At 44.0% G+C, this 25,102-nt stretch overlaps 1 protein-coding gene across 1 annotated transcript in view; it reads left to right on the plus strand.

Moving 5' to 3' along the window:
• Positions 1 to 25,102, plus strand: part of ITPR1 (inositol 1,4,5-trisphosphate receptor type 1) — a 1,666,678-nt gene that overhangs the window by 1,007,960 nt on the left and 633,616 nt on the right. The window contains exons 36-37 of the mRNA XM_086939209.1: positions 14,791 to 14,939; positions 24,331 to 24,442. Of these exons, the coding sequence (XP_086795335.1) occupies positions 14,791 to 14,939; positions 24,331 to 24,442 (261 nt within the window). The remainder of the gene's footprint in view (positions 1 to 14,790; positions 14,940 to 24,330; positions 24,443 to 25,102) is intronic.

The raw sequence follows: 25,102 nt of genomic DNA on the forward strand, positions 1-25,102 counted from the left end.
TTTTGCATGTTCTCAAAAGTGTTCTGATTTGTTAAATGAGCGTGTTAATTGCTTATAATCAGCCTTTTGTTCACTCTTGCCAGCATGTACAATTTTGTAGGTTCGATTGCTTTGATTTAGTTTTTCTGCTGCACGGAGTATCTCGGAACACTGTTGTATCTAAGCAGCCTTCTTAAGACCTTTTTGGCTCCTAAATTAAATTCACCAACTGTTCACTTTTTGTCCACTCACTTGGCTTTGCATTGTGTGGTAGTGCTGTGGGCTTCTTTAGTGCTCTTAAGCGCTTGTCTTTTTTCCAAACATTCCTAGTCTAAAACTCCGAGTTCCAGGGCTTCCATTTTTAATGCAGGTTATCTGTTGGATTGATCTTCTACTCTTACCTGCAGCAGTTGTTGACCACCATCCCTTCAGATCAATTTAGGAGGTGAGCTTCATACACAGCTATTTTTAGGTTTCGCGACCTATCAATGCGCGCAAGCGCTTTTAGCGGAGCGAGAATTCATGTCGGCAAAATCCTCTTCAAACCACGGGCTTTCAGCCGCGGTTTTCTTTAAGTTCACGTGAATCACGTGATTAAACATGCACGCGCATCGGCAGCATTTCTCCTGCACAAGGCTCGCAAAAGGCTCTCCTCCCTCCCCACATCAAAGGCATCAATCACCCTCCCACTGGCTTCCCCAGCGCTGCCCCGCCCCCTGCTTCACAGCCAGGCCATCTGTTCCCTGCCAGACCTCACACCTCCGTCACAGCATGCCTGTGTACTTCAAAGGCTTATCACTTCACACGGCCGCAGGCCGTGCAACCAAAGCACTTCAGTTGGTGCGCAGCCCCCCTCCCAGCACTGCCTTGTTACTCTCGGCAGCCGTGAGTCCCTAAACACTTTTTATATTTAATTAGCAGCAGCAGCATTTCTCCTGTGCTAGGCCACATCAAAGGCTCTGTGCCACTTTCACCCACACAGCACCACTTACAGACACGCAATGCCACTCACACCCACGCAAGCCCACTATCACCCACGCAACACCACACTCACCCACACAACACCACACTCACCCACGCAACACCACACTCACCCACGCAACACCACACTCACCCACGCAACACCACACTCACCCACGCAACCCCACTCACCCACGCAACCCCACTCACCCACGCAACCCCACTCACCCACGCAACCCCACTCACCCACGCAACCCCACTCACCCACGCAACCCCACTCACCCACGCAACCCCACTCACCCACGCAACCCCACTCACCCACGCAACCCCACTCACCCACGCAACCCCACTCATCCACGCAACCCACAATAGGTCTCGCAGTAGGAAAGTTGGAGCTATTGCTTTTGTAAATGACAAAGCCCTTTATGTTTTTAAAATGAAAACAAAAATAAAAGGCATTGTTATTTGCAATTGTGATGGCTCCAACTTTCCTACTGCGAGACCTATTGGCAACGCCAGTGCTTGTTTCTGTTGGTGACTGGACAAGAATCAGAATCAAATGTTCATTCACAGTTCTTGATCATTAACACAGACAATACAGCCCTTTGCAGTGTTGTGCAGTTTGCTAAATGTGTTTAACTTACTTTGTTGTAATTGCATGACATTTTGAGAAAATTACACGAAATGCAAATCCATGACCATATTGTGGTTAAAATAAATAGTTTTAAAACACCTACGGGGGCATCGCTGCACACGCTGCATGCTTGGACAGTTAAGTCTGGTGTGATGGGCATTTTGCCTGTTCAGTTCTTGTAGGAGGCTGGCTATGGTGCACATGTATTTAAGTGAAGCACCTTGCACTAATCCATACAAACATTATGCCAGTTTTAGTGGTCTTAGACAACATTAGAAAGGTCTCTAAGCCTTCAGGCTTAGTCCAGAAGGAGTATTAAGCAGCTTGTTTCACCAGATTTTATCATGTAGTGTAGGCTAAACGAAAATGAACTACAGTGTAGTTCTAAAAATAAGCTTGTTGCACAACACTAACACATTGGTATCTCTCCTACTCGGAGATATCAACACAAATAGACAAAAATACTTCAATTGCATAAGTTAAGTTTGCACAGTACACAGTGGTCTCCTGGGGTAGACCAAACCATATACTAAAAGTGGAATGCGAACTACAACCGAAGTCGAGACTTTGACCAGGAGACTCAGAAGAGCTGGGGACACAAAGAACCACCCAAGGTGAATAAGAAAGCACCTCAAGGCTTTTGGTCCGGAAGGACAATGGGTGCACAACCTAAAGTGGACACACTGATAGGGTAAAGCAAGTAAAGTGGTGCACCTGGGTGAGTGGAGAGCCCTAAAACCACTCAATGTTTGGTAGAAAACCACCAAAGAACAAGATTAACAGGTATTCCCAATGCACTCAAAAGTAAGAAATATGAATTATTAAAATTCAGACAAATAAACAGTGTACAAAGCTAAAGAGGGATGTGGGAATCTCCAGAGGAAGAGTGGTCCGATGGAGTCCTTTATTAAGTACAACAGCCAGCCGACATGGTTTCATCGCTATTGCGAATCCTCAGGGCTTTGTATGGCTGTGTTACACCAGAAGGTCGCTCCGTTGGTGATAATTCCGACCCAGCTGGGCCCTTGACCATAGACGAACAAGTACCAGTATAAAAGCTGTCGACCCTTGTATGCGATGAAAGTCTCTTGTAAATTGTAGCATGTAAGTCAAATCGGCACTTCTTAAGGAGGATATATACGGGTCTTGAGTATAAAAATCTTCAGCCTTTCAGGGGCTTCTAAACTGCTCATATGCAGCCAATGAGTCTGGTACGACTCACTGCTTCGAAAGATTGCCCGTTACCGGTCTGTGTGCAAACGTCGCCGCGTATTCTTCCGAGATGTGTTCCTGGGACCAGGAACACAGGGTGAGTACCCAGGTAACCCATGAAGGCTGTGTGCAGAGTGGAAACACAGCTGCATACTCAATAGAAGTCAACGGGAAAGTTGCACTTTTGAAGAAGGACCCCTCCCAGTGGACCCTGGAAAACCCCAGTAGAAGACAGAGTGTTGGAGAGTCAGCAGGAGGGCAAAATCGTGTCTGGGGTCAGCAATAGCACTAGCTTGCTGGCAGACCCTGGAAGGCTGTTACCAGGAGTTTTGGGGTCTTCCAGGAGTAGCCCCCAGTGCATGGAATCTACCTCCAACACCGCTAAATGTTTGGGTATGATTCCAAAATGTATGATACCAAACAGGCCCAAGTTTGGCACAATCACTATATAGTTAGCCATCGTGTAATAATGCATGGCCATTATATGTATCAAAGTGGCTGGTTGCACTTACAAAGTCGTAAGAAACTACTCTGGGTTTTATAGGCGGCGTCCCTGCTCATTCAGGGGCACCTTTGCACAGGATTGAAAGGCATTCCCTAGGGGTGACTTGTTAGTTTTATGTGTAGTGACCTCAGATATAACCGCAGATATAAGAAAACCTACCTGCCGTAAGTGGTGTTAGCACCAGCTTGCACAGGCTGCAATGGCAGGCCTGTAGTCAGTGTGGTCTTTCATGGGTTGCATAATACATGCTACAGCCCGTGGGAGACCCCTGGTGTACCAATGCCCTGGGTACCTTAGTACCATATACTAGGGACTTACAATGGTACACCTGTAGCCAATTGTGGTGGTACAGAAGTACTTACAAAGTCAAATTTAGGGTGGAAGAACAGTCAAATGAGACAAAAAACCAGACACCAGGCAAAATGTGGGGATAACCATGTTAGGATCCTTCCTTCCTACAGTTCTCCAGGGCTTTTTAGTGTGACAATTTGAAGACCCACCTCTGGTGAGAGATTACTTTGGTATCTACTTCAAGGCGAGGAATCCATGGCTAAATGTCTCTGTCGGATCAACCAGTTATTTACCCCAGTAATGCGTTATCTGGTAGAGACTCCGTCGAGCTGCACATTCTTTACCGACCCTTCCTCCATATTCTGCATACTGTATACTCCCAGCAAATTCTTCCGGACCTCACATTGGCACACAGGTTATTCCACCTTGCCCGAGTATTGGAACTTTCATAGATTCCCATGCTTTTGTATTATTCCCCGTCGTCGGAATGGGAGTCTTGGTAACAAAATAACATAGCAGTAGGTACAAAAGAGAAAGAAACAGGCCTAGGCCTCATTCCCTTTTGTAGCATATCCGCCTCTTTTTGTAAAAGAGACCAAACTAGGTTTTAGCCAATCAGAAGAGCCTCACCCCATAGAACCCTCCTGAAGGAACCTCAGAGCCTCAGATTTTCTACCACATGTTGTGCTTAGGGAGCTCCTTGAGCTCTGCTCAATCTCTACTCTTCAGAAGTTTTTTCTTCAGGATTTTTCTTCAGGATTGTTAGCTGTTCCATCCAGGATGTCTGAGAAGGAAGAGAAGAAAGCCCTTTTCAAGCCATGTTCCACCTGTGTCAAGAAAAGGCTTTTTGTTGAGGATACGTATAAAGATTGCATCTACTGACTCTATCCTGATCATAAGGCTGTGGACTGCAAGATCTGCTGCACCTTTTCAACCAAGACCCTCCGGGATCGTGAGGGTAGGCTTCTTACATGGCTCCCGAAGTTGAAGTCCAGGAAAGACAGTCTCCAGTGACAGTGAGGAATCATCAGCATAATCTTCTAGAAGGTCAGTCAAAAGGGGTAGGGGTTTCCCTTCTCCTTCTGTGGAGCATCCTTCTATGGCCTCAAAAAAGACCCCCAGAGAGTCTGAGAGCAAAGGTCCAGTCGAATCTCCTCACCATGGTGAAAAGGAGAGGGTGGGACCATCTACGCCTTCTTCAGTGAAGACTGATCAAGCCTTCAAGAAAACCTTCTCAGTCTTCAGGAAAGTCTGACAGAAGTACCAAGGCGTTGACGGTAAAAGCGCATCGACAAAGGCTTCGTCGACGAAGGAATTGAAGCCTACGCCTAAAATGGTCCTGTCGACGGGCTTGTTGACGGGACAATCTACGTCGACGAAGGAGTTGGCGACGGTGACAGCATCGTCGACTAAGAGGACGACGGCAGCAACGTCGACTAGGATGTTGACGACTGCAGCAACGTCGACGACTATGTCGACGACGGCAGTGACAACTAAGGGTTCGTCGATGGTGGTGACGACGACGACTGTCATCGTCGAGGGCTTCGACAACATTGGCGACTACGACAGCAGGAGCGTAGACGGTCTCGTCGACTCATCTGGTCGTCGAGTGTTCTTTCGTTGACGACATTTATTCCGTCGACTACGGCGGCAATATTAAAAACACCATTGTCTGATAGCATGGCTCCTGAGCAGCGAGAGTTTATGAACCTTCCCATAAATAAAGGAAGTTCTCTCCCAGGCTAGAGCCCCATCCACTAACAAGACTTACCGTCTCAAATGGAAAAGATTTTGCATCTGGTGCAGGAAAGAGGATGTTGACCCCTTCTCTTCACAACCTCATCAAATTCTGCCTCATCTTTTATCCCTGGCTAAGTCTTGACTGGCCCATTTATCCATAAAAGTTCATTTGGCAGCGATTTCTAGGTATAGACGTTCAGCATCTATACCTTCTCTTTGGTCTTCCAGAATAATAAAACAGTTTCTTAAAGGATTGTTTCGTGTCTATCCCCCGGTGAGGCCTCTGCCTCCTACGTGGCAATTGAATTTGGTCCTTACTCAGCTCATGAAGGGCCCCTTTGAACCATTACATCGATCAGACATGAAATTTTTTTCATGGAAGTTGGCTCTCCTTCTTGCCCTCACATCAGCAAGATGCATTGGGGAATTGCAGGCGCTCACAATCCAGGAGCCGTTTCTCCAATTCAAGAGAAATACAGTAATCTTACGGACTAATCCAAAGTTCATACCCAAGGTGCCCTCGGACTTCCACTTGAATGAACCTGTTATTCTTAAAGCTTTCTTTCCTCACCCTACTGAACCAGCGGAGAGGTAGCTACATTCTCTGGATGTACAAAGGTGCTTGAAGTTATACTTGGATTGCACCAAGGCAATCCGTAAATCCTCCCAATTATTTATTGCTTTTGGTGGTCCTCAGAAGGGCCTCCCTCTCTCGAAGCAAGGTATTGCAAGGTGAATTACAAGTGCTATTCTACATTGCCATAATACAGCGGGGAAGCCGCTGACCAGCAGGGTTAGAGCACATTCCACAAGATCAGTGGCTTCTTCAACAGCTCTCTTCGCGGGAGTGCACATCAAGGACATTTGCAGAGCCGCGACTTGGAGCAGTGTGCACACCTTTACAAAGCATTACTGCTTGGATTCCTTGCAACAGGAGGATACAGCTGTGGGCCAGGCGGTCCTGAGAAACCTCTTCCACTAATTGGTGAGCTTTCCTTGTCTATCCCACCTTCCTTTTATTCTGCACATTTTAGTTTTCATGTACTGATGACTATTGCTATGTTTATTTATACCACAAAATATGCTTATGGCTGACTGCTTGCTACTCTGATACAAAAGCATGGGAATCTATGAAAGTTCCAATACTGGGGCAAGAAAACAAGTTACTTACCTGTAACTTTGGTTCTCCAGTACTGGTAACTTGCATAGATTCCCATGCGCCCACCCATCTCCCCGAGGAAAGCTCAGCCGTCAGCAGATATGGTGACTGTTACACAACGGCTACGAAAATCTGAGGCTCTGAGGTTCCTTCAGGAGTGTTCTATGGGGTGAGGCTCTTCTGATTGGCTGATGCTTAGTTTGGTCTCTTTTACAAAAAGAGGCGGATATGCTACAGAAGGGAATGAGGCCTAGCCCTTTTTCTTTCTCTTTTGTACCTACTGCTATGTTATTTTGTTACCGAGACTTACATTCAGACGACTGGCGAATGATACAAAAGCATGGGAATCTATGAAAGTTACCAATACTGGGGAACCACAGTTACAGGTAAGTAACTTGTTTTCTTAGTTTGGCTCTGTGCTTTTGGTGCGAAAACTTGTTAAACAAGTAACTTGATTATCCTTTTCTTTCACTCCATTGATGATCATGGCTTTAACATTTGTAGATGTTGGTGCTACTGGTTCTTTTAGTTAAATAGTTTGGGACTCTCTGTTCCCATAGAAGGCCCTTAGAATCACTTGTTTTGTTTAAGCAGCAGTCGGAATGATTGCATCTGTACCAGTGTGGCTTGCTGTTGCACGGTTCATCAGTGAGTAACATTTAACATTGTTACTACTTATTTCCTTAAAATTAAGCCAATTGGTATACAGATCTTGCATGTCCATGCTGGTTTTGGCAGAGATGTGTGAAAATACCAACATGTCATGAAACGCCTGGTTTAATTTGCGTTGTCCTTTGTATAAAAACGAACTTGGAATGTGGATACTTGTCTGCAAAAGTTAAGCATAATGGAGATGAAAACATTGCCCTCCACCGGAACATACTTGCCTTGCCTGTTTGGCCATATAACTAGGAAACCAAAAGTATTTTATTTATAAATTTCTTTTGGAATAAGTCATTCCATGTTGGTGTTGGGCTGGTTGGAGGGAGAGGGGTGTTAAACATATTTATTTCTGATACTGAGAATTTAAAATGCACATTTGTTTCTTTCATTTGTTTTATTATCTGAAGTCTACATGTGTTAGTCATTGTGATGTGTGCCCCAGTGGTAATTTGCCTGGCATGAAATGGTGGCATGATGCCTTTCTGAGCTTGGCGTTCTTTTGAAAGCATGGATCTTCATTGTTGTTACAATGGGCCTAAATTGTTATCCACACTAATGTGTGGTGCCCTAAACTCATTCTTGAGTAAACCTCCGATTGTAAACTGTATATAATCTGTGCTGAAGCAGTGACCGATCCTGCTGTGCGAGGAACGGCTACCGCTTACCTGTACTTGCTCCATCCCACTTTGCTTCCATTCCTCTGGGGCCAGTGAACTCCTGCCATGCCGCCGGAACAGCCGACGGCTCGGCTTTTGCCTACATTGCCAAGGAGGCCCTGCGAGGCTCAGGCTTGTGACGTCGCTGGAGGGCTCCAGAGGCCCTTTTATTCGGCCTGGCCCTCCCCGCAGCTCGGGACACCGTGAGCCCGCCAGAGCCGTCCCGCGCCAGAAAGCCAGGCCAAGGCCATTTCCCTAACTCTTACAACTCGTTAGTTCGATGGTATACTGAAGTAAAGTGTGGACCTATGCTGAGAACTTCACAAGGTACTGTTTATCTCTTGTTCACATCACCTTTGCCAGTCTGAAGGACCCTCTGTTACCCCCCTTGGACTGCTAGTGGACTACCAGTGCTGATTGTTTAAACAAACCTATAGTTCTAGCAATAGAGGGGCGTATTGGTATGGGTAAGCGCAAGTCAATGGAAGAGGGAGGAGGGGGAGCTGAGGCTGGGAATTCTTCTAATCCCTGGAAAGGAAAGAAGGCAAGAAAGGCGACTAAGCATGCTGCTTCCAATTGTGCCCTTGATCGCATTGATAGCCTTGTAGAAGAGTGTGAGGTAATTTTAACCACTGAATTTAACACCCATGCAGCTGGGGCTACAGCTCAACAGAATGAAGGTGGGTTGGAATTTGAGGGTATTGTCTCCCCCGCTATTCCTGCTATGTTTCTCTCAAAGCAGAAAGGCTCAAATTGAAGTGATTCTATGACTAGGGGCACCCTACTTCCAACAAAAGAGTATTATAACCAATGGTATTGACAACTCCCTGCTAGCTAATGGCAGCCAGTTTTTAACATGTGTGCCAATAGTCCCTTGCACCAATAGATTTTCTGTTTTGGCGAATGTGCATAGTGAGAGCTCCATCCACAAACGTCGCAACCAAATGGATCAGTAATGGATGCCATTTTAAATCATCCACCAAGTCATGTCCTAGATTCCCAAACTCAATCTAGTGGTAAGGGCAGCAACGACCCACAAGATATTTAAGACCTAATGAATTTAGTATCTCTTCTGAGGGACGAGATAGTCTATGAAGACCCTGATTCTAAATGTATCTGCTATGGTAGGGCCTGTACCTAACGGTGGTGCATGCACTCTGTTAAACTCTAGTATAAATGACGCCAATCCCTTTCCTTTGAAAACTGGTAGTAGCATGGCAAACCCGTTGGTTATCGGAAAGACAGTGGGTGGGGGGTGTAAAGTCCCCTCCTCCTATAGTGAGGTGGCTAAGACCAGAAAACCCACGTCTCCCCCAAATGCCCAAAACAAACAATCAATATGCTCCATAAATAGTGAAGACAATTCAGGCGAAGGTAGCTGAGAAGGAGCGTTTGTTAGTTGGCAATAAGTGGGGCACCTCCTCCACGGCCACTTATGAAGATAAACTTCCAATTAGAAGGGAGGGAGTGAAAATAAGTGGTCCACATAGAGTTAATAAAATCTATATGACTAATATCCTAAGTTAGCTGCAGCGAGAAAGTATGAGAGTGCTGACTCCCTGACTAATAAAGCTATCCATTGGCTACGTTATGTCAGGGGGTGCCGATCTGTAATCCGGGATGACATTACTTATGCGAGCAGGTTCACTTCTCCTCTGAGCAATATGATTGTATTGAATTGACATTACGGTCAGAGACAATGGCCGAGAATTTATTTGCTCTTGAGTTGAGAACCAGCCCCCGAGCACATTCGTGTATTGTTAAGGAAGACTCCAACTCGTCCTCCGGTTCATTCCCTCCCGGGGCAGAGGCCATGGGGTAGTACTGGAAGCTCTGGGCTGGAAAGCATTGATTGACTTCCTGGTATACATGCTCAAAGTCTTGCCAGTCTTAGTGTTGGGAATCTTGGGTGGAGAGACACTGCCGGTTACATTCCCGACAAAAGACTTCTGTCAAGTGATGGTGTAGAGGACCAAACTGGTAACGTTGTTAATGCCAGCAATACCCCGGAAATGAAACATCTGCAAGGGTTTGGAATCTGTCTGGTTAATTGCTTGCCTGCTAGTGCCGATAGCTTGCAGGCGGATAACATTATTATCTCTAGTGGTTCCATTCAGGGGAGGTCTTCAAATGTAATACAATCAAATGATCTCTCTAATCCTGGACGAAAGAGCCAGCCCAGGACAAATCTTCTAAGTGAAGGAAATAACTTACTACACATAGGCCACAACCTTATGGGGGGCTCACTTATCATGAAATGTAGCAGGTCTAGGTGCCAAAACACTATTACCGTAATGGCTGACATTCATTTGTGAATTTGATGTCTGTATTTTCCAAGAGACTTGGTTGCCCGAACCATACCTTTGCCCGGGTTACTTAAATTTTTTTGTACCTGCAATTAAAGGCGCCAAAAGATGCTCAATGGGTGGCCTAACCATATGGGTGCACCAAGCATTGGCTCTGACCATCAAAGAATTGTCCTCAAAGAGTTATGACATCCAGGCAATAAGACTGGATCTGGGTCCTTTTTATAATGTCTATGTTAGGTGTGTTCTGTGGGGGTAAGTCTCAAGTTATAGCGGCTTTGGATTCCCTCCTCGAGCTTCACTCGATACAGTGTGATCGTTACGGGTGATTTAAATTCAACTTTTGAGCCACTGGCTACTCCAGATTGGCATCTTACTGATGATGAGGATAGCCAATGGGGGTTGCCAAAACTGGAACTCAACCCTGTTAAAAAATGGACAGAGGTCACTGACCTCCAGGTGGACTGATGCCAGCAATATTAACTGCCCGGCTTGTGGGAGACACAAGGAAACAGAGGCCCATCTGTTCTTCGCCTGCCCTGTATATGCTACCCCTAGGCGAGTTTGACTTACCCCAATTTGCAAATTACTGGGCACAAATAGAAGCTCTGAAGCAGAGACAGCCTGGTTGCCTTGGGTATGCTAACGTTGTTGGAAAACCCTGTAGAAGCCTCTTTCCCATCTAAAAATATCTTAAAGGAGAATTACTGGGAACAGACTGCTTATAATGTTTGGAGCAGCACTGATTCATCTACCATGGCGGGGATTTTTCTAGAGATAAAATGTACTCCCAGGCTTGAATCCTATTGGGATACTATCCCCAAGCTTAGGGATAGGAAGCTCTATTTTCAGCTTAGGGCAGGATCATTACCCCTGAAGTCACTGACCTCCAGGTGGACTGATGCAAGCAGTATTAACTGCCCGGCTTGTAGGAGACACAAGGAAACAGTTGCCCATCTGCTCTTCGCCTGCCCTGTATATGCTACCCCTAGGCGAGCTTGGCTTACCCCAATGTGCAAATTACTGGGCACAAATAGAAGTGCTGAAGCAGAAAGGCTTAATCGCACCAGTACTCTGCTATTTATTTCAATAGCGGTAGCCAAATACTTAGGGTGGGTGTTAAGGCAGAATTCAAATTTGGGGTAATCTCTTGTGAATAGCAATTCTAATTTATTTAGTTTGACCATGAAGTATGATTGACTAACTAGAATGTGTCTATCTGATTTTATTGTTATTGAAAATTAGTTTTAACCAACTGTTACTAGCTGACATGAATTTCTATTTCTTCCATTTGCTCAGATTGTATATTTTTTAATCTAATTCTTTTAAATATGTCAATTTCAATTAACTTACTGTTTAAATCCTGTATGTATCAAAGATGTTTGTCTTCTGCTTTTATGAGTATATCTCGAATTAAGCTATTTTGGATAATCTGCGCTTGTGGTGCTAGGATTTAACCTTGTAAAGTTCTGTTGGAATTAGCTTGTTCATTTGCATGAACTAGTCTAAACTACACCTAGATTTTAGGTGTATGTGCAAGGGTTGTGACTTTAACTCTATGGAGTGTTTCTTTATTGAGTAGTACAGTGTTTTCCCAAGTCAAACAGTGTTACAATAAGTCAGAATCCTTTGCATTTTTTCAAATCAAGTTCCACTTGTGCTTGCTGCATAGTATTCCTACACAGTCAAAATATATTATTTGACTTAATATGCTGAACCCATACTTGTAGGGTGAGTCCACAGCATTTCAATGCTCCGAAAGACAAGTTACACAGTTACCAGGTGTTTTTAATCCTGACCAGCTTGTTGCCTGCTTAGAATAGTGATGCACTTGGGAAACACTAGTTCGACCATTCATGCTCCAGATTGGGATGAATACTAATATTGAAAAACTACATGAATGAGCAAGCTAGCACTAACTATTGTGTCTCGTTAGTACTTAAACATTTATGCGCCTGCATCTAAGATTGTGCAGATCATGAACCAAATTGTCTGGTGGTGAGGGCACCTATGTGCTCAGCATCACTTGCGGGTGTTCACCAGCCTCTAAGAAGTTAGCTCCGCTCCGATAACTAGAAAGGTTTATTGAAAACTGTAACGGCTCAACCCTACTTTTAACTGTACTAGCTAGTTACCTATGTTTTAAGTAACTTTTGTTCTTAAAATTAAACAACTGACTGGATATTGAAGTTGAAGATTTACTGACCTTATGTTACTTACAGCCTTTACTACATCCTGTCACAACCTCAAAATCTAGAGACTTGAGTGCCCAAAGAGGGTAACTTGGTTATCTGCTTAGTGATTGGTAGAATAGCCTTGCTACGCCAATGATAAACATTAGTCGCACAAAATACTTCCCAGTAGACCGTGGTTGCCCCAGGATCTCAAAAAAAGGCCTCCGTCATCTGTTAAAATGTTATCTTAAAACTACACTTCTGAATATGGAAATACTTCATTTGTGGTGGTAATCGTGGTTGATGAATCCTTTTGAAAAAGTGAATTTGATACTTTGCTTGAAATTATTGCATATGGAGCTGTCATACCATTACCCAGAATTATTTGATGGTTGGTTTTATCTTCAGTTCCTCTGTGAAAGTGGTAAATTCATGCATGCTTCAATTTATTTTATTTATTTTATTTTTATACTTGGAAAGTTATTTACAAAATGCAATAAAATGTAGGAAAGCAGGAGATTGCTTTTTGTTTAGAAGGGGTGATTGCTTATTTGTGATGATTTCAGCAGATAAGCTTGCTGATGTGTTGAAACAGTAGCCATTTAGAAGAAGTTACTGATTGATGAACCACAAACAGAACTTTTGCTGATTGAGCGTTTTTTGTGTGTGATTTTGATTGATATTCAACTGCTGTGTTTTATGATTATAATTGTTGAAGTTAGGAAGTTGGTGCTCTACATCAAACATAAGTCTACAACCACACACGTATATGCTTCTTTTCTGGGGTGAAAAAAGTTTGAGTGGCTGTATTATAAGCAGTTGGGGGTGCTTAAAGTGTATTATGCAAATCATGTGGGACATATCTGTTATTGCGTTCTATTAAGTAACTGGCAATGTTGTATGCCTTTAGGTATGATTTAGTGTAATAATGTGATTGTCCTAGAGATCCTAATGTCAGTTTGCTTGTACATAGTCTACTTCCTTTAAACTATTTCCTCTCATGAGCTATATTTTGTGCCATTAGTTGGTTATGCCTAGGCTGTGGGGTTTTAGGTTTAAACCTATAATAACTGATAAAACCCCACTGGAAGAAAAATACCCCTCACCAGTGAAAACATATAAACACTGAAAAAACACCTGCACAACCACCAACTAAATGCCATTCAAAGAAAGGAAAAAGAAAGTGAAAGTCATTTTGTTATTACTGAAGGGGTCAATAAAATGTAACTTTGTTATACAAGCTAGCAGTAAGAAAGACTGGCTAACATTATTCTGCTTGAGTTTTGTTCTTTAAGGATGTCACTAAAATATTGTTTCGTCTTCCTTTTACTTTTTTCAGTTTTATGGCCTTTGGTCTAAAGATGCAGGGTTTAGTTTCATGTTTTAGGTCTAGTTTAATTATTTTATAAACTGTAGAGAATCAGGACATATCAAACTCATATTTGATACTTTGGCTGCATTTGATTCTTTCATTGATAGGTAAAATGGCAAGTTTCATAAAAATCTTTCCATATGAGTCATCACATTTACTCACAGAGAATGGGTAAAAACCCTTAATACATCAGACCATGGTTTCTGGTGGGTCATTATTGATAGTAGGTGAACTGCCAACACCTCAGGCTTTAAACATTAAATGCAAGGTATAATGACAAGTATATATATCACCAAGCATCTGGGATAGTGGTATAAACGTGGCACAAGACTTTTGGAAAACATGGAACGCAGTGTCACTTGTTATGCTCTGCAAAAACGGTTCTTTCCAAGTTCAACAAAGATTGGAGTGATATTGTTTGTATTTGCAGTGAGTCAGCTAAGTATATAAAAAAAATTGTGTGATGACCTGTCAAAATTGATAACCGAGCTGAAGTGATTCCCTGTAGGAGATCCTTGCCACTTGTTAGATGGTATGCTGAAAGCCTCTTTACAGTCTTCAGAGTTAATGAGGGATGCTATTGACTTTTTAGTCCAATCTGGTGCACTGTTTTCTTATGCCCAGGAAATAAAACGCAAATATTTATCATTTCGTGCTTTATGTGGCATCAAAGAAAGAGTCATTCCAACTGTGTCCCTTTGCTGACGGTTCTCAGCACAAGAGGCTATGAATGCTGAGAGGGCCTTTTCACAGATGTTTACATGGGAAGGAAAGCGCAAGCGCACATGACCAAAGACTCACTGAAAAAGTATTGCATGGTGTGCTACAATAAGATTTGCAAAAATCTCTTTGTACCTCATATACACTATACATACACACTCTATATACCATGTTCTTTCAGTGCAGAAAGCAAGCAATGATAAAAGCATAACGTTCCATAAACACCGGAAAAAAACTTTTTCTGTTGTTTTTAGTGGCATGAAAATGTGTAACCACTGATAACTGTTTTTTAAGATATTGAAAACACTGAAAAAACCCCACCAGAATTTACCAAAAATAGAAACTGAAAACAGGACAGCCTAGTTATGCCCTATTTAGCCCACTACTACTTACTACTTTACTATTTTTTGTTGTTGTAGGATATTGTGTCTGCCTTGGAAGACAGGTTGCGCCCCTTAGTTCAGGCAGAGTTGTCTGTGTTGGTGGATGTCCTACACCGGCCTGAGCTTCTCTTTCCCGAGCACACTGATTCCAGGAGAAAATGTGAAAGTGGAGGGTTCATATGCAAGTGAGTAAAGTTTTGGGACAAAGCAAATTATCGTTGATATTCTTGTTTTTCTTGACTTGTAAAGTTTGAGGTGGTCCGTGCTGTTTGAGAGACTGAGTAATTTACTCTTCTGATGGATACATCTGCCAGTTGATTCATCACCTTGTGAATATCCCCTGCACCAGCAGCATTCGGAAATTTTTCGTAGCTCTCCATGCCGACTAGGACGTAGTCTCAGAAGCATGGATCTGCTGACATCACCAGAGCCATAAGAGAGCCTCGTTGGCATTATGACGTCCGTTCCCTTTTTTCGGCACTGTCGACTCCAACGGTTTTTTGGGACTCCATGGTTTTCTTGTTACTTTGTTCTTCTGGATTGTGTTTCTGGTCTTCTCATGTTTCTTCTTGAAGATATAATTGAGGAGGTCCGGGTTCAAGCAACACGATTGTGTCTGGTGTCTGTCGTTGGATCACGACGTTGAGTGCGGCGCTTGCTGTCGCAAGATGAACCCGAACGCCTTAAAGGTGAGAGAGGCCAAGCTGTCCATGGCGAAGATGAGGAAGGAGTAGAGAGGTCTGAGCAGGTCCAGGTCGGGTTCGAAGTAGACGTCTGGTCATGCTTCAAAATCAAAGAAGCATAAGAAGAGGCACTTCTCTCAACGCCGTTCAGATAATCACCCGGCTCCGAAATAGACTTCTCCAGCTCCTCTGCATCGTAAGGACTATGTCTCTCCTTCTCCCTCTGGCTCGAATGAGGGTTCTCCTGTTCGTTCGGCTTCGCCTGCAGCCTCTCCGGGGTCGTTCCTGTCCTGAAGGTCCTTCGCCTGCTCGGTCTGTTTTGCTTCCTGCATTTTGTTGGTCAACCATGCACACTGGCACATAAGGGCACTCCAGTGGTGCCTCCGCAGGCAGTGGTATCAGCACAACGGAGATCTCAGGGAGTCTGTGAGGATCTCCAGAGAAGCTGCAGTGGATCTGTCTTGGTGGAGCGTGGAGGGCAATCTGTCTCAATGAAAGCCCTTCCATTTACCTCCATCGGTGGCCGCAGTGATAATGTTTGCATCCACCTTAGGATGAGGTGCTCATCTGGGGGACCTGGAGATCAAGAATCTATGATCTCCAGAGGAAAGGTTGCTTCACATCAACCTTCTAGAGTTACGGTCGATACGTTTGGCGCTCAAGGCCTTACTTCCCTTTGCGGTTAGTCGTTTCAAGTCCTGACGGACAACCCTATTGCGATGTGGTATGTCAACAAGCAGGGAGGAGTGGGGTTGCATTGTCTCTGCACAGAGGCTCTGCGTCTTTGGTTCTGGGTTCAGGACCATTGGATTTGTCTGATGGCAAATCATCTGGCCGGAGTTCTGTGCGTGCAGACAGTCTCGGCTCTCTGCCGATCAGGAGTGGAGGCTTCATCTGGAGGTGGTTAGTCACGTCTTTCAGACGTGAGGAACTCCTCGGGTGGACCTGTTTGCCACTCACAAACGCTCACTGCCTGTCATTCTGCAGTCTCTAGTATCTGATGCAGGGAACTTTGGGGGACGCGTTTCAGTTGAGTTGGGGTTCACAACTCCTTTACACGTTTCCTCCCATACCTTGATTCCTCTGGTTCTGAGAAAGATTCGCCAAGACCGAGCCCAAGTCATTTTGATTGCCCCAGATTGGCAAGGAGGGTGTGGGTGTACAGATCTTCTCCACCTCTCCTCGTGCCCTCCGCTCAGTCTCCCTCTCAGGTTAGACCTCCTCTCGCAGTCGCAGTGGCAGGTTCTACACCTCCACCTCCAGAGCTTACACCTTCATGCCTGGAGATTGAACGGGGCAACCTGAATTCTTTCTCTCTCCCGCCTGATGACGTTGATATTTTATCAGCCAGGCGACACTCCACCAAGTCTATCTATTCCTATAGGTGGTCCAAATGTGTCCATATGTGTGGGGAGAGGTCTATCGATCATTTAAGGGCTCGCTTATCCAACATCCTTCAGTTTGCTCTCTCTAGCCCAGCATGGCTTTGCTGTGGCTACTGTGAAGGGCTATTTATCGGCTTTGTTGGAGTTTGTTTGCCGGATCAGCCGTCTTTGTTCAAGTTGCCCATTGTGTTAAGGTTCATTAAGGGCCTTACTAACAAGTTTCCGTTCACTCTCTTTATTGGGCCTCAATGGGACTTAAATTTGGTCTTAACCTTCTTGATGGGTTCTCCCTTTGAGCCCTTGCACAAGTGTCCCTTGAGACTATTGTCTTTTAAAACTGTATTTCTTGTTGCCATTACTTCTGCAAGGAGGTTAAGTGAGCTTTAATCTCTGAGTTCGAAACCTCCGTTCTTGACCATTCATGCTGATAGAATGGTACTCTGGACCAGGCCTGCTTTTCTGCTTAAGGTGGTAAGTCCCTTCCATCTGGGGCAGTCCATTACCCTTCCTACCTTCTATCCTCCCCCTCACCCTTCTAAGTAGGAGGAGCGGCTTCACCGTCTGGACCATAGAAGGGCAGTGAGATTTTACTTCAATAGGACTAACGACTATTGTGTGGATGACCAGCTCTTTGTGGGCTTTGCTGGCTGCAGGAAAGGCAGAGTGGTGCACAAGCGCACCCTTTCCAGATGGATTATCTTGTGCATCAAGATCTGTTACTCTTTGGCCGGTAATGATCCTCCAGAGGGTATAAGAGCTCACTCTACCAGAGCAAAGTCTTCAACATCTGCCTTATCTAGAGGTTTTCCTGTGGAGGACATTTGTAGCACTGCAACTTGGGCCTCCCTCACTTTCGCGAAGCATTACAGCTTAGATTCCGAAGTGAGGAGGGACGGTCACAATGCACATTCCTTCCTACAGGACTTTTTGGTATAGAAGGGTGGACACCCTCCTCTGGGAGTGGGGACTGCTCTTGGACTCTATTCACAAGGTGAGGAATCCACTGGCAGATGTATCCATCAGAAGAACAAGTTACTTACCTTTGGTAACGCTCTCTCTGGTGGATACAGTATCTGCCTGTGGAATCCTCACTGACCCACCTGCCTACCCGTTGTCCACCCTTGTATACCTTCAAAAGTGACTGTTATAATATCTGTTACTTTCTTGTGAAGTGTACTATTCTATTTGCTTTCCTGCATTGATTTCACACTGTCTGTGTTGGTTTGAATACTGTGTACTAAGTATGCTGTATGTATATGTCGGTCCGTCCGTGTGCCTCGGAGGCCCGGAAAAAAAGGGAGGAACTGACGTCATTACGCCGACGAGGCTCTCTTATGGCTCCGGTGACGTCAGCGGAGCCGCGAGCGGAGCCATGCTTCTGTGACATCGGCGTGGGGAGAGAAAAAAATTCTGAATGCTGCTGGCGCAGGGGATATTCACAAGGTGAGGAATCCACAGGCAGATACTGTATCCACCAGAAAAAGCATTACCAAAGGTAAGTAACTTGTTTTTTAATGCTACAGCTGAATTTGTTGCCATGGCTTCAACCTATGGGTGATCTTGAAACTGTTTTTAGAGAAATGGTTGTAAAAGCGTCCTGCCATTATAGATGGTTTTAGATTTCTTCAGGGTAGAGCAAGTGCTCTCCCTTGGCGGAAAAACACTAGCCTAATGACCTCAGCCTAGTGAAAATCCATTTTGATGAATGTCCAAAATGAAGAAACCAATTTCCTAAAAATGTCTTCTATCAGTCGCTGCATCAGAAAATTTGTAACTGGGATGCAAATGCACATGAAAACAGGGAAGGGGGAAATGTGCAGCCTTAATGAGAAGGGGGGGGGGAGCGGCACTAAGGTAGGAGTGGGCTTTAGTGGTACTAGGGTGCAGGTAGGGTTCAGATGTTATGGGACCGAAGCAGGGTTTAAAAGTATGAGTGCATAAGTAGGGTTTAGTAGTGAAGTATAGGTATGGTTTATTGGTACAAAGATAGAGGTTGTGTTTATAGGTGCTAGGTCTATGTAGGATTGGAACTATTAGGGTGTTGGTAGTGTTAGGTGTATTGAGTCATAAGTAGATTGAGGCGGTTTTGACAGGGGTTATGCAGGGAAAATTGTATTTGGTTATGTAGGTGTGACAGTATTAGAATATAAGCAGAGGTTAAGGACAAGGCCGAAGAAATGTGTCGGGTTGGTATAGGGAAAGAGGGAAAATGGCTTGGTATCCAAAGCTCCTTAAAAAAGATCTAGTGTAGATGGAAGGGAAAAGTGGAGGCCTACCGTGTGAAAGGTAACTAAGGCTACTCTGTGATCTGGAGAATAAACAGAGCATGTAGTAATTTATATTACAAAAAGGAAGGACATTCAACTGGATAAGTGCAACACCCAGGAAAGTTCATGCATTTGTAAAAATTGAGGATGTAGGTATGTGTACGAAGTTTCAGCACAGCAGGTTTCCTTAGGTACATTTTTCTACAGAATCTTATGCAACCAGTTTAAGACTCGATTTGTTTAATACTCCTGTACAGTGGTTGCAATGCTGCTTTTTTTAAATGCTCCCTTCACCGATTACCTATATATAGGAATATCCCAACATCAGACAGGATTTTCTGTATCATCAGTGGACGCCAAGTGACTGCAGTAGCACCTGCTGAAGCACCCTCAAGGTGCCACCGGATGTTAAAGCGTGGTTTCCTAAACTCTCCACACAGTATCTGTGATGTTTATTCATTTTTCACTGCACCATGAAGGATCGGTTTCAGAATTCACCTATGTTGGGGTTTTGATTTATTTTTTCTGTCTGAATTTTGCTACACTTTCGTCTTTAGAAATATGTACTATTCTGCACAGGAATTCTCACCGCTTCTAGTCCTGCTAGGACTCTTATGTCGCCATACATGCTCACTTCCCTTGAATCCAAGAGAATTTGGCTGACCGGCCTAGAAAATGCTAAGTTGTAAGATGCCTTTCTCAAGGCGGAGTTTGTTTCCAAGCGCATCAGAGGTCTTGTCCTCCTTTGCTGCCATTGTGGCTAAAGTGGTAGAGGTACTGGACATTTTTCTCACCACAGCAGAAACGAGAACTAATGTCTTCATAGAGATCTTGTCTTTTGCCACTCGGAAGCCCCTTCACAATCTGCTACTAAATCCTATTGTGACCTTATGGCCAAGACGCACTTCTGCCTGTGAGCTGACAAATGCAACACATTGTTTATTGACATCCGCCTGGTCTCAGCTGAGTTCTTTGGCGCCCAACCTTTCAGTTAGTGTGGTGGCTTGCTCCTCATTGGTCAAAACTGAACACATTGCTGTAGATGCTTTCTGGATTTGAAAAGGCTAGATGCTTCTTCGAGCTCATCTGTAATAGCATGAGAATGTCCTAGCATGGATTGAGCTCGAATTTGAATGTTTTGAATGAACCTGCACTCTCCATGGGCACAACTTTACTAATCAGAAAAACTATCTACATAAGGTAAACTGGGCTTTCTTGATGTTCAGGAACTTTGCTAGACATGGTTTTTGATGCCAAACGTTGAGGTGCTAGCTGATGACATCCATGTGAACTTGAAGCAGGAATATGGCTATTGCTTGAACTCTTCTCCTCCTCATCCCAAGAACTTTCCAGCTGTAATCATGGAAGTTCTGAGAACATAATGTGCATCTTTGGCTGCCTCCATAGTTGCCTCTTTCTTAACAGCAGCAATACTTCAGGTTTCTAATCAAGGTAGAACTGGCTAAAGGACCTCACCATGTGCTCCCACACCACCTCACCGAAATCCAGCCAGCCTCCACCATTGAGCTTAGGAATTGGTTGGGGTCATTGCAGTACTCTGTCTGGCCTCATATTGTGGAAGTTATTTTCTCTATACGCCATCCTTACAAAAAAATTGTTTAGTCAAGATTTTTGTGGTGCATTGTAACATGTGCCAAAGAGATTTTATGTTTAAGGCACAGTTGTCCGATTTCTTGCAGTTGGTGCTCTCCTTACCCAAACTTGCTATGTCTGTGCTCTAGGCTATGTAAAAGATTTCCTACAAGTTAATAATCTTTTTATATTTAATATTAGTCTTCATTAAACAAAACTGAAGTTATGGGGATTTAGGTCTGACCCATACTTTTCCTCATCAGTTCATCTCGTTTTAATAGGATCTGACTTCGTCCTCCCTTTTCATGGGGGTACACTTTGAGCCAATGCCCTACTGCTCAGATACTTTTTACTTTAAAGAGTCTTCTGTACACTTGATGATTGACCTGCAGTCCTTTTGGCTCATTCTCTGTTCACCTTTTTTATTTAGGACAAGTTGGTACTTTGGACGTTTGCCTCCTTTCGCCCCTTATTGTTTACCCATTGCATGTTGGCTATTCCATCATTTTGCTTATGTTCTCTTCTACTCAAACCAAGGAGTAGGAGAGTGTTCATTGCTTGGGCCCAGGGTGAGCTTTGAGTTTTTACATTGACAAAACTAGGGACCATCATGTTTATTGATTGTTCTAGGTCTGTCACAAGAAGGTCAAAGCAGTTAAGAAAAGAACTACATCTGCTGAACAGTTTTTTAAAACACATTGCCCTATGCACTATAAAGAGCAGACCAATGGCGTCTGGGTGCATTCCACCAGGGCTCACTTTCAGTGTCTTCCAGTGGTGATCCTATTTGGATATTTACCCAGCTGCGACCTGGGCTTTGGTCCATACCTTGGGAGGTGCTACTGTCTGAAGTCTCATGTCTTCTGGGAAGGTTATTTCGAAAGGTCCAATTTGTGTGCAGCTCTCCAGTTTACCACATTGTGGTACAGATTCAGAACGTAAGGAACCTGCTAGCAACTAAGTATGCATTAGAAAAATAAGTTACTTAACTTTGGTAACTTTATCAGGGAGCACACTCTCAATCCACAGATTCTTCATCCAGTGTGTGCTTCCATGTTCTGAGCGGTCAAGGTGATTGTTAATAAGGTTGCAAGTTAGTTTTGCTGTTGTGTACACTGCCATCTGTCGGTCATTATGTTGACCTCATCTTCACCTCGGAGTGTGGGGGAAACTGAGAATTTGTAGAGTGACACTTTACATGGCTCTGATATGGAACGGTCACCTGCTGTGACTGGGGAGCTATTGCCAGTTATCTCATTCATTCTTGCCCCTGAGCAGTTTCAGAAGGTAAAGTATTGGCTGGATAGTTGCCATCCGTAGCCCTGCCACCATGCAGCCACTTTGCTCCCCTGAAAGAGGCTGCTCTGGGAACATGTGATTGGGAATCCAGATGGAGGTTCCAAGGAATAGGTGTCCACCGCAAGCTGGACTTGTTTTGTAAACTTGTTCTTGTTAATGGGAAGTTTAAAAATGACTGTGGTTCACAATGTTCAAGCCTCAGAGACTTAATTTAGGAGGGTCTTGGTCTGGGAACAATCAAAGGTTATATAGTTTAAATCAGCTGGCTATTCGAAAAAGGATCCTTGCATGATGAACTTGGTAGCTGAGGGTTCTGTAAGGGTCCAAATGTGGAAACACCTCTTTAAAAAGTGAGTGGTTAAACAATGAAAGCAATAGAACTTGAGCTAAATCTAAAACCATGGTTAAAAGAGTTTTGCGTGCAACACAACCCTAGCTCACTAAAAACATGGAGTATGGTTGCTCACTCTACAGGCAGCAGTGATGACTACTAACAATTTGCAACTTGGTGTTTTCTATACATATACATGTGCTCACATGGATCCCTATCGGAAGCAACAGAACCAATTTGCAGTGTTAAATGAGGGAAAATAAATGCAGATAGGGGGCAGTGGAGGAAATCGGGATTTCTAACCATTCAAGAAAGCACCTTGCTAGAAACCCCTTGACCAGAGAACCTAGCGCCGGATAGCAATGAAAGGATGCACAGCTGCTTTGTTACAAGATTCCTATAATTATAATTATAAGTTTAACTAGTGCAAATAAAGTCTAACTGTTTTGAGGTGAAGCAGTCTCCGCATCAGTATCCTTTGCAGGATGGCAAAGGAAGAACTAAAAAGACATCTGGCCACATTCTTCTCGGGGAGGTGCTGCAACTTCTACCACGGCTATCTAATTTATGTGAGTTAACCTGGACTGTTGTCCTTTCTTTGAATAAACCTTTTGTTCTATTTTGTCTGCTTGTCATGAGGTTCGTTTTGGTCAGATAGGGGAGAACCGTTTTTTTCTATAAGTGCCTTACTCTACACCCGGTCTTCCTAGGTCTGTGCTGTTGAGTGGGTCCATTCATTAGACGCAAGTCTGCTAGTACACATACCCATTAGAAGATCAAGTTTCTTTCCTTTTTTTACAGTCTTTCGGTTGGAAGTTCTAACGTCTGCTGTTTCACTAGTACCGGCCACCCTCTTCTAAGTACAGACTGGTGTTTTTCACTACTTTGCTTTTCCTAACACTTTCCAACTCTTTAGAGTATAGGAAACAGGAAACCCTATGCAGTTGCCCTCATCTTTGTGAAGCAATGACATCACTTTCAGACAAGGTTTGCCCAGGCACAACATAACGACCAATATTTGAAAGATTTTTAGATGCAGACTGGTGCTTAGAGATCTTAATCGGAAGACTCACAATCTCCTGAAATATTAACGATTCCATATTTAATACAGTTGTGTGTTTTAGTAATTTGAGCTTTTAGGCAGACTACCCTGAAGGGGATCTCATATGAGCAAAAGTCTGTGTAGGGCGGCAGTTATTAATGCTTTCCTTCTAGTCCTTCATTAGCCTCTTTGGTTGGTCCCTTTGCTATCCTGTATTTGCGCAGTGGCGCTGCAGACCGTTCTACAAAGATACATGCTCTTAGGATGTTCAGCTCGACCTAAAGGCCATAAAGTCTCAAGATGGGACTGGAGCAGCCATTTCCCTGAGCCACTTGCTGTCCTTCTGGTAATCTTTTTCTTAAATCACTTACTCAATTCCGCTGTACGGTGGAAAGTTATTTGCACCTCTTAAGGACATTGGAAAACCGTGATTTATTTTCAGCGTCGGTGACTGTTTTGTACTTCTATGACAATTGGGAGATACACGCAAACCCACGGAACGTAATCCTCGATTTTTATTAGTGTCAATAGGATTTCTTGGTACTGCAGAATCCTTGGAAATCCCTGTGCTAATGTCACAAGCAGATGTAGTTTTCAGAGCATACCTGGGAATCTCCCAATTTCCTAGTGCCAGAGTGCACCAGGAGTCCATATTCCCTCAGGCATCCCTAGTTGGTCTCCATGGAAAAGTGGGGTATCCACCCTCATAGCCTGGTTGCCCTTACCCCCTAGAACCACAGTCCCAACCTTCCCCCAAGCCATGCCCCTGCTCACCACGGTAATCCAGCTGTCCCGTAAGTAAAGGTTAATATCTCTTGCAGGAATGCTTGATTGACAATTGTAATAGCCAATGTTTTGTGTCTGAATTAAACTATGAAGAAATACGAGCTCAAATAGCTGTTTACCTTAATGTGCTGGAGTTAGTTGTCCTGCAGCAGGAAATGAATCCTTGTTACCTTTTGTGACTGTCAACCAGGTTAATTAGACACACTAAGCAGCTGCTGGAGGAGAATGAAGAGAAATTGTGCATCAAAGTATTGCAGACGCTCCGGGAGATGATGACCAAAGACCGGGGCTATGGAGATAAGGTAAAGTGCAATTTATGAATTTTTACACCGACAGGAGATTTTACCTTTACTGTGTACAAGTAGGATTCCATGTAGCAAACCAAGATTGCAAAAACATTGTCAATGTCTGTATTTGTGCACTGTTCACAGGACCCCTCTCTCGGTCTGCATTGCAAGTGATCAGTTGCGCTATTATTATTATATGGCTGTCAGCGCTTGAAATGGAAAAATAGAAGTGCAGGTACTCTATACCAGAGTACCTGCTTGTTTCTGAGATGTGCCGGTACGCTCCAATTAAAATTATAGCCTTTCTCTTGAAGTGCCGGTACTCTCCCTCCCAAAATAAAAAAGTGCCGTTACTCCGTACCAGACAGTACCGGCCCATTTAAAGCACTGATGGCTGTCATACAGAGCCATTAGCGTGAAATGCTAAATGATGCTAAATCCAGTAATTCACTGCTTTGAAATAGCAACCCTAGGTAACAGAACTTGTTTACCACTGTTGCTAATGTCCTAAAGGAATTCCAGTCTTCTCTTGCTGGCCTCCTAGAGCCTATAGGGGCAGGGTCATAGCTTCCAGAGCAGAGAAAATGACCAGGGTAAGGAGGAGGGGGTTGTATTAGGCCAGATATGTTTTTAAACATTTGGGACCGTACTGAGAGGTCGTTATAGCTCCTGCAT

Source organism: Lissotriton vulgaris, chromosome 9 (assembly GCF_964263255.1).
Source record: "Lissotriton vulgaris chromosome 9, aLisVul1.2, whole genome shotgun sequence".
NCBI classification, from domain to species: domain Eukaryota; kingdom Metazoa; phylum Chordata; class Amphibia; order Caudata; family Salamandridae; genus Lissotriton; species Lissotriton vulgaris.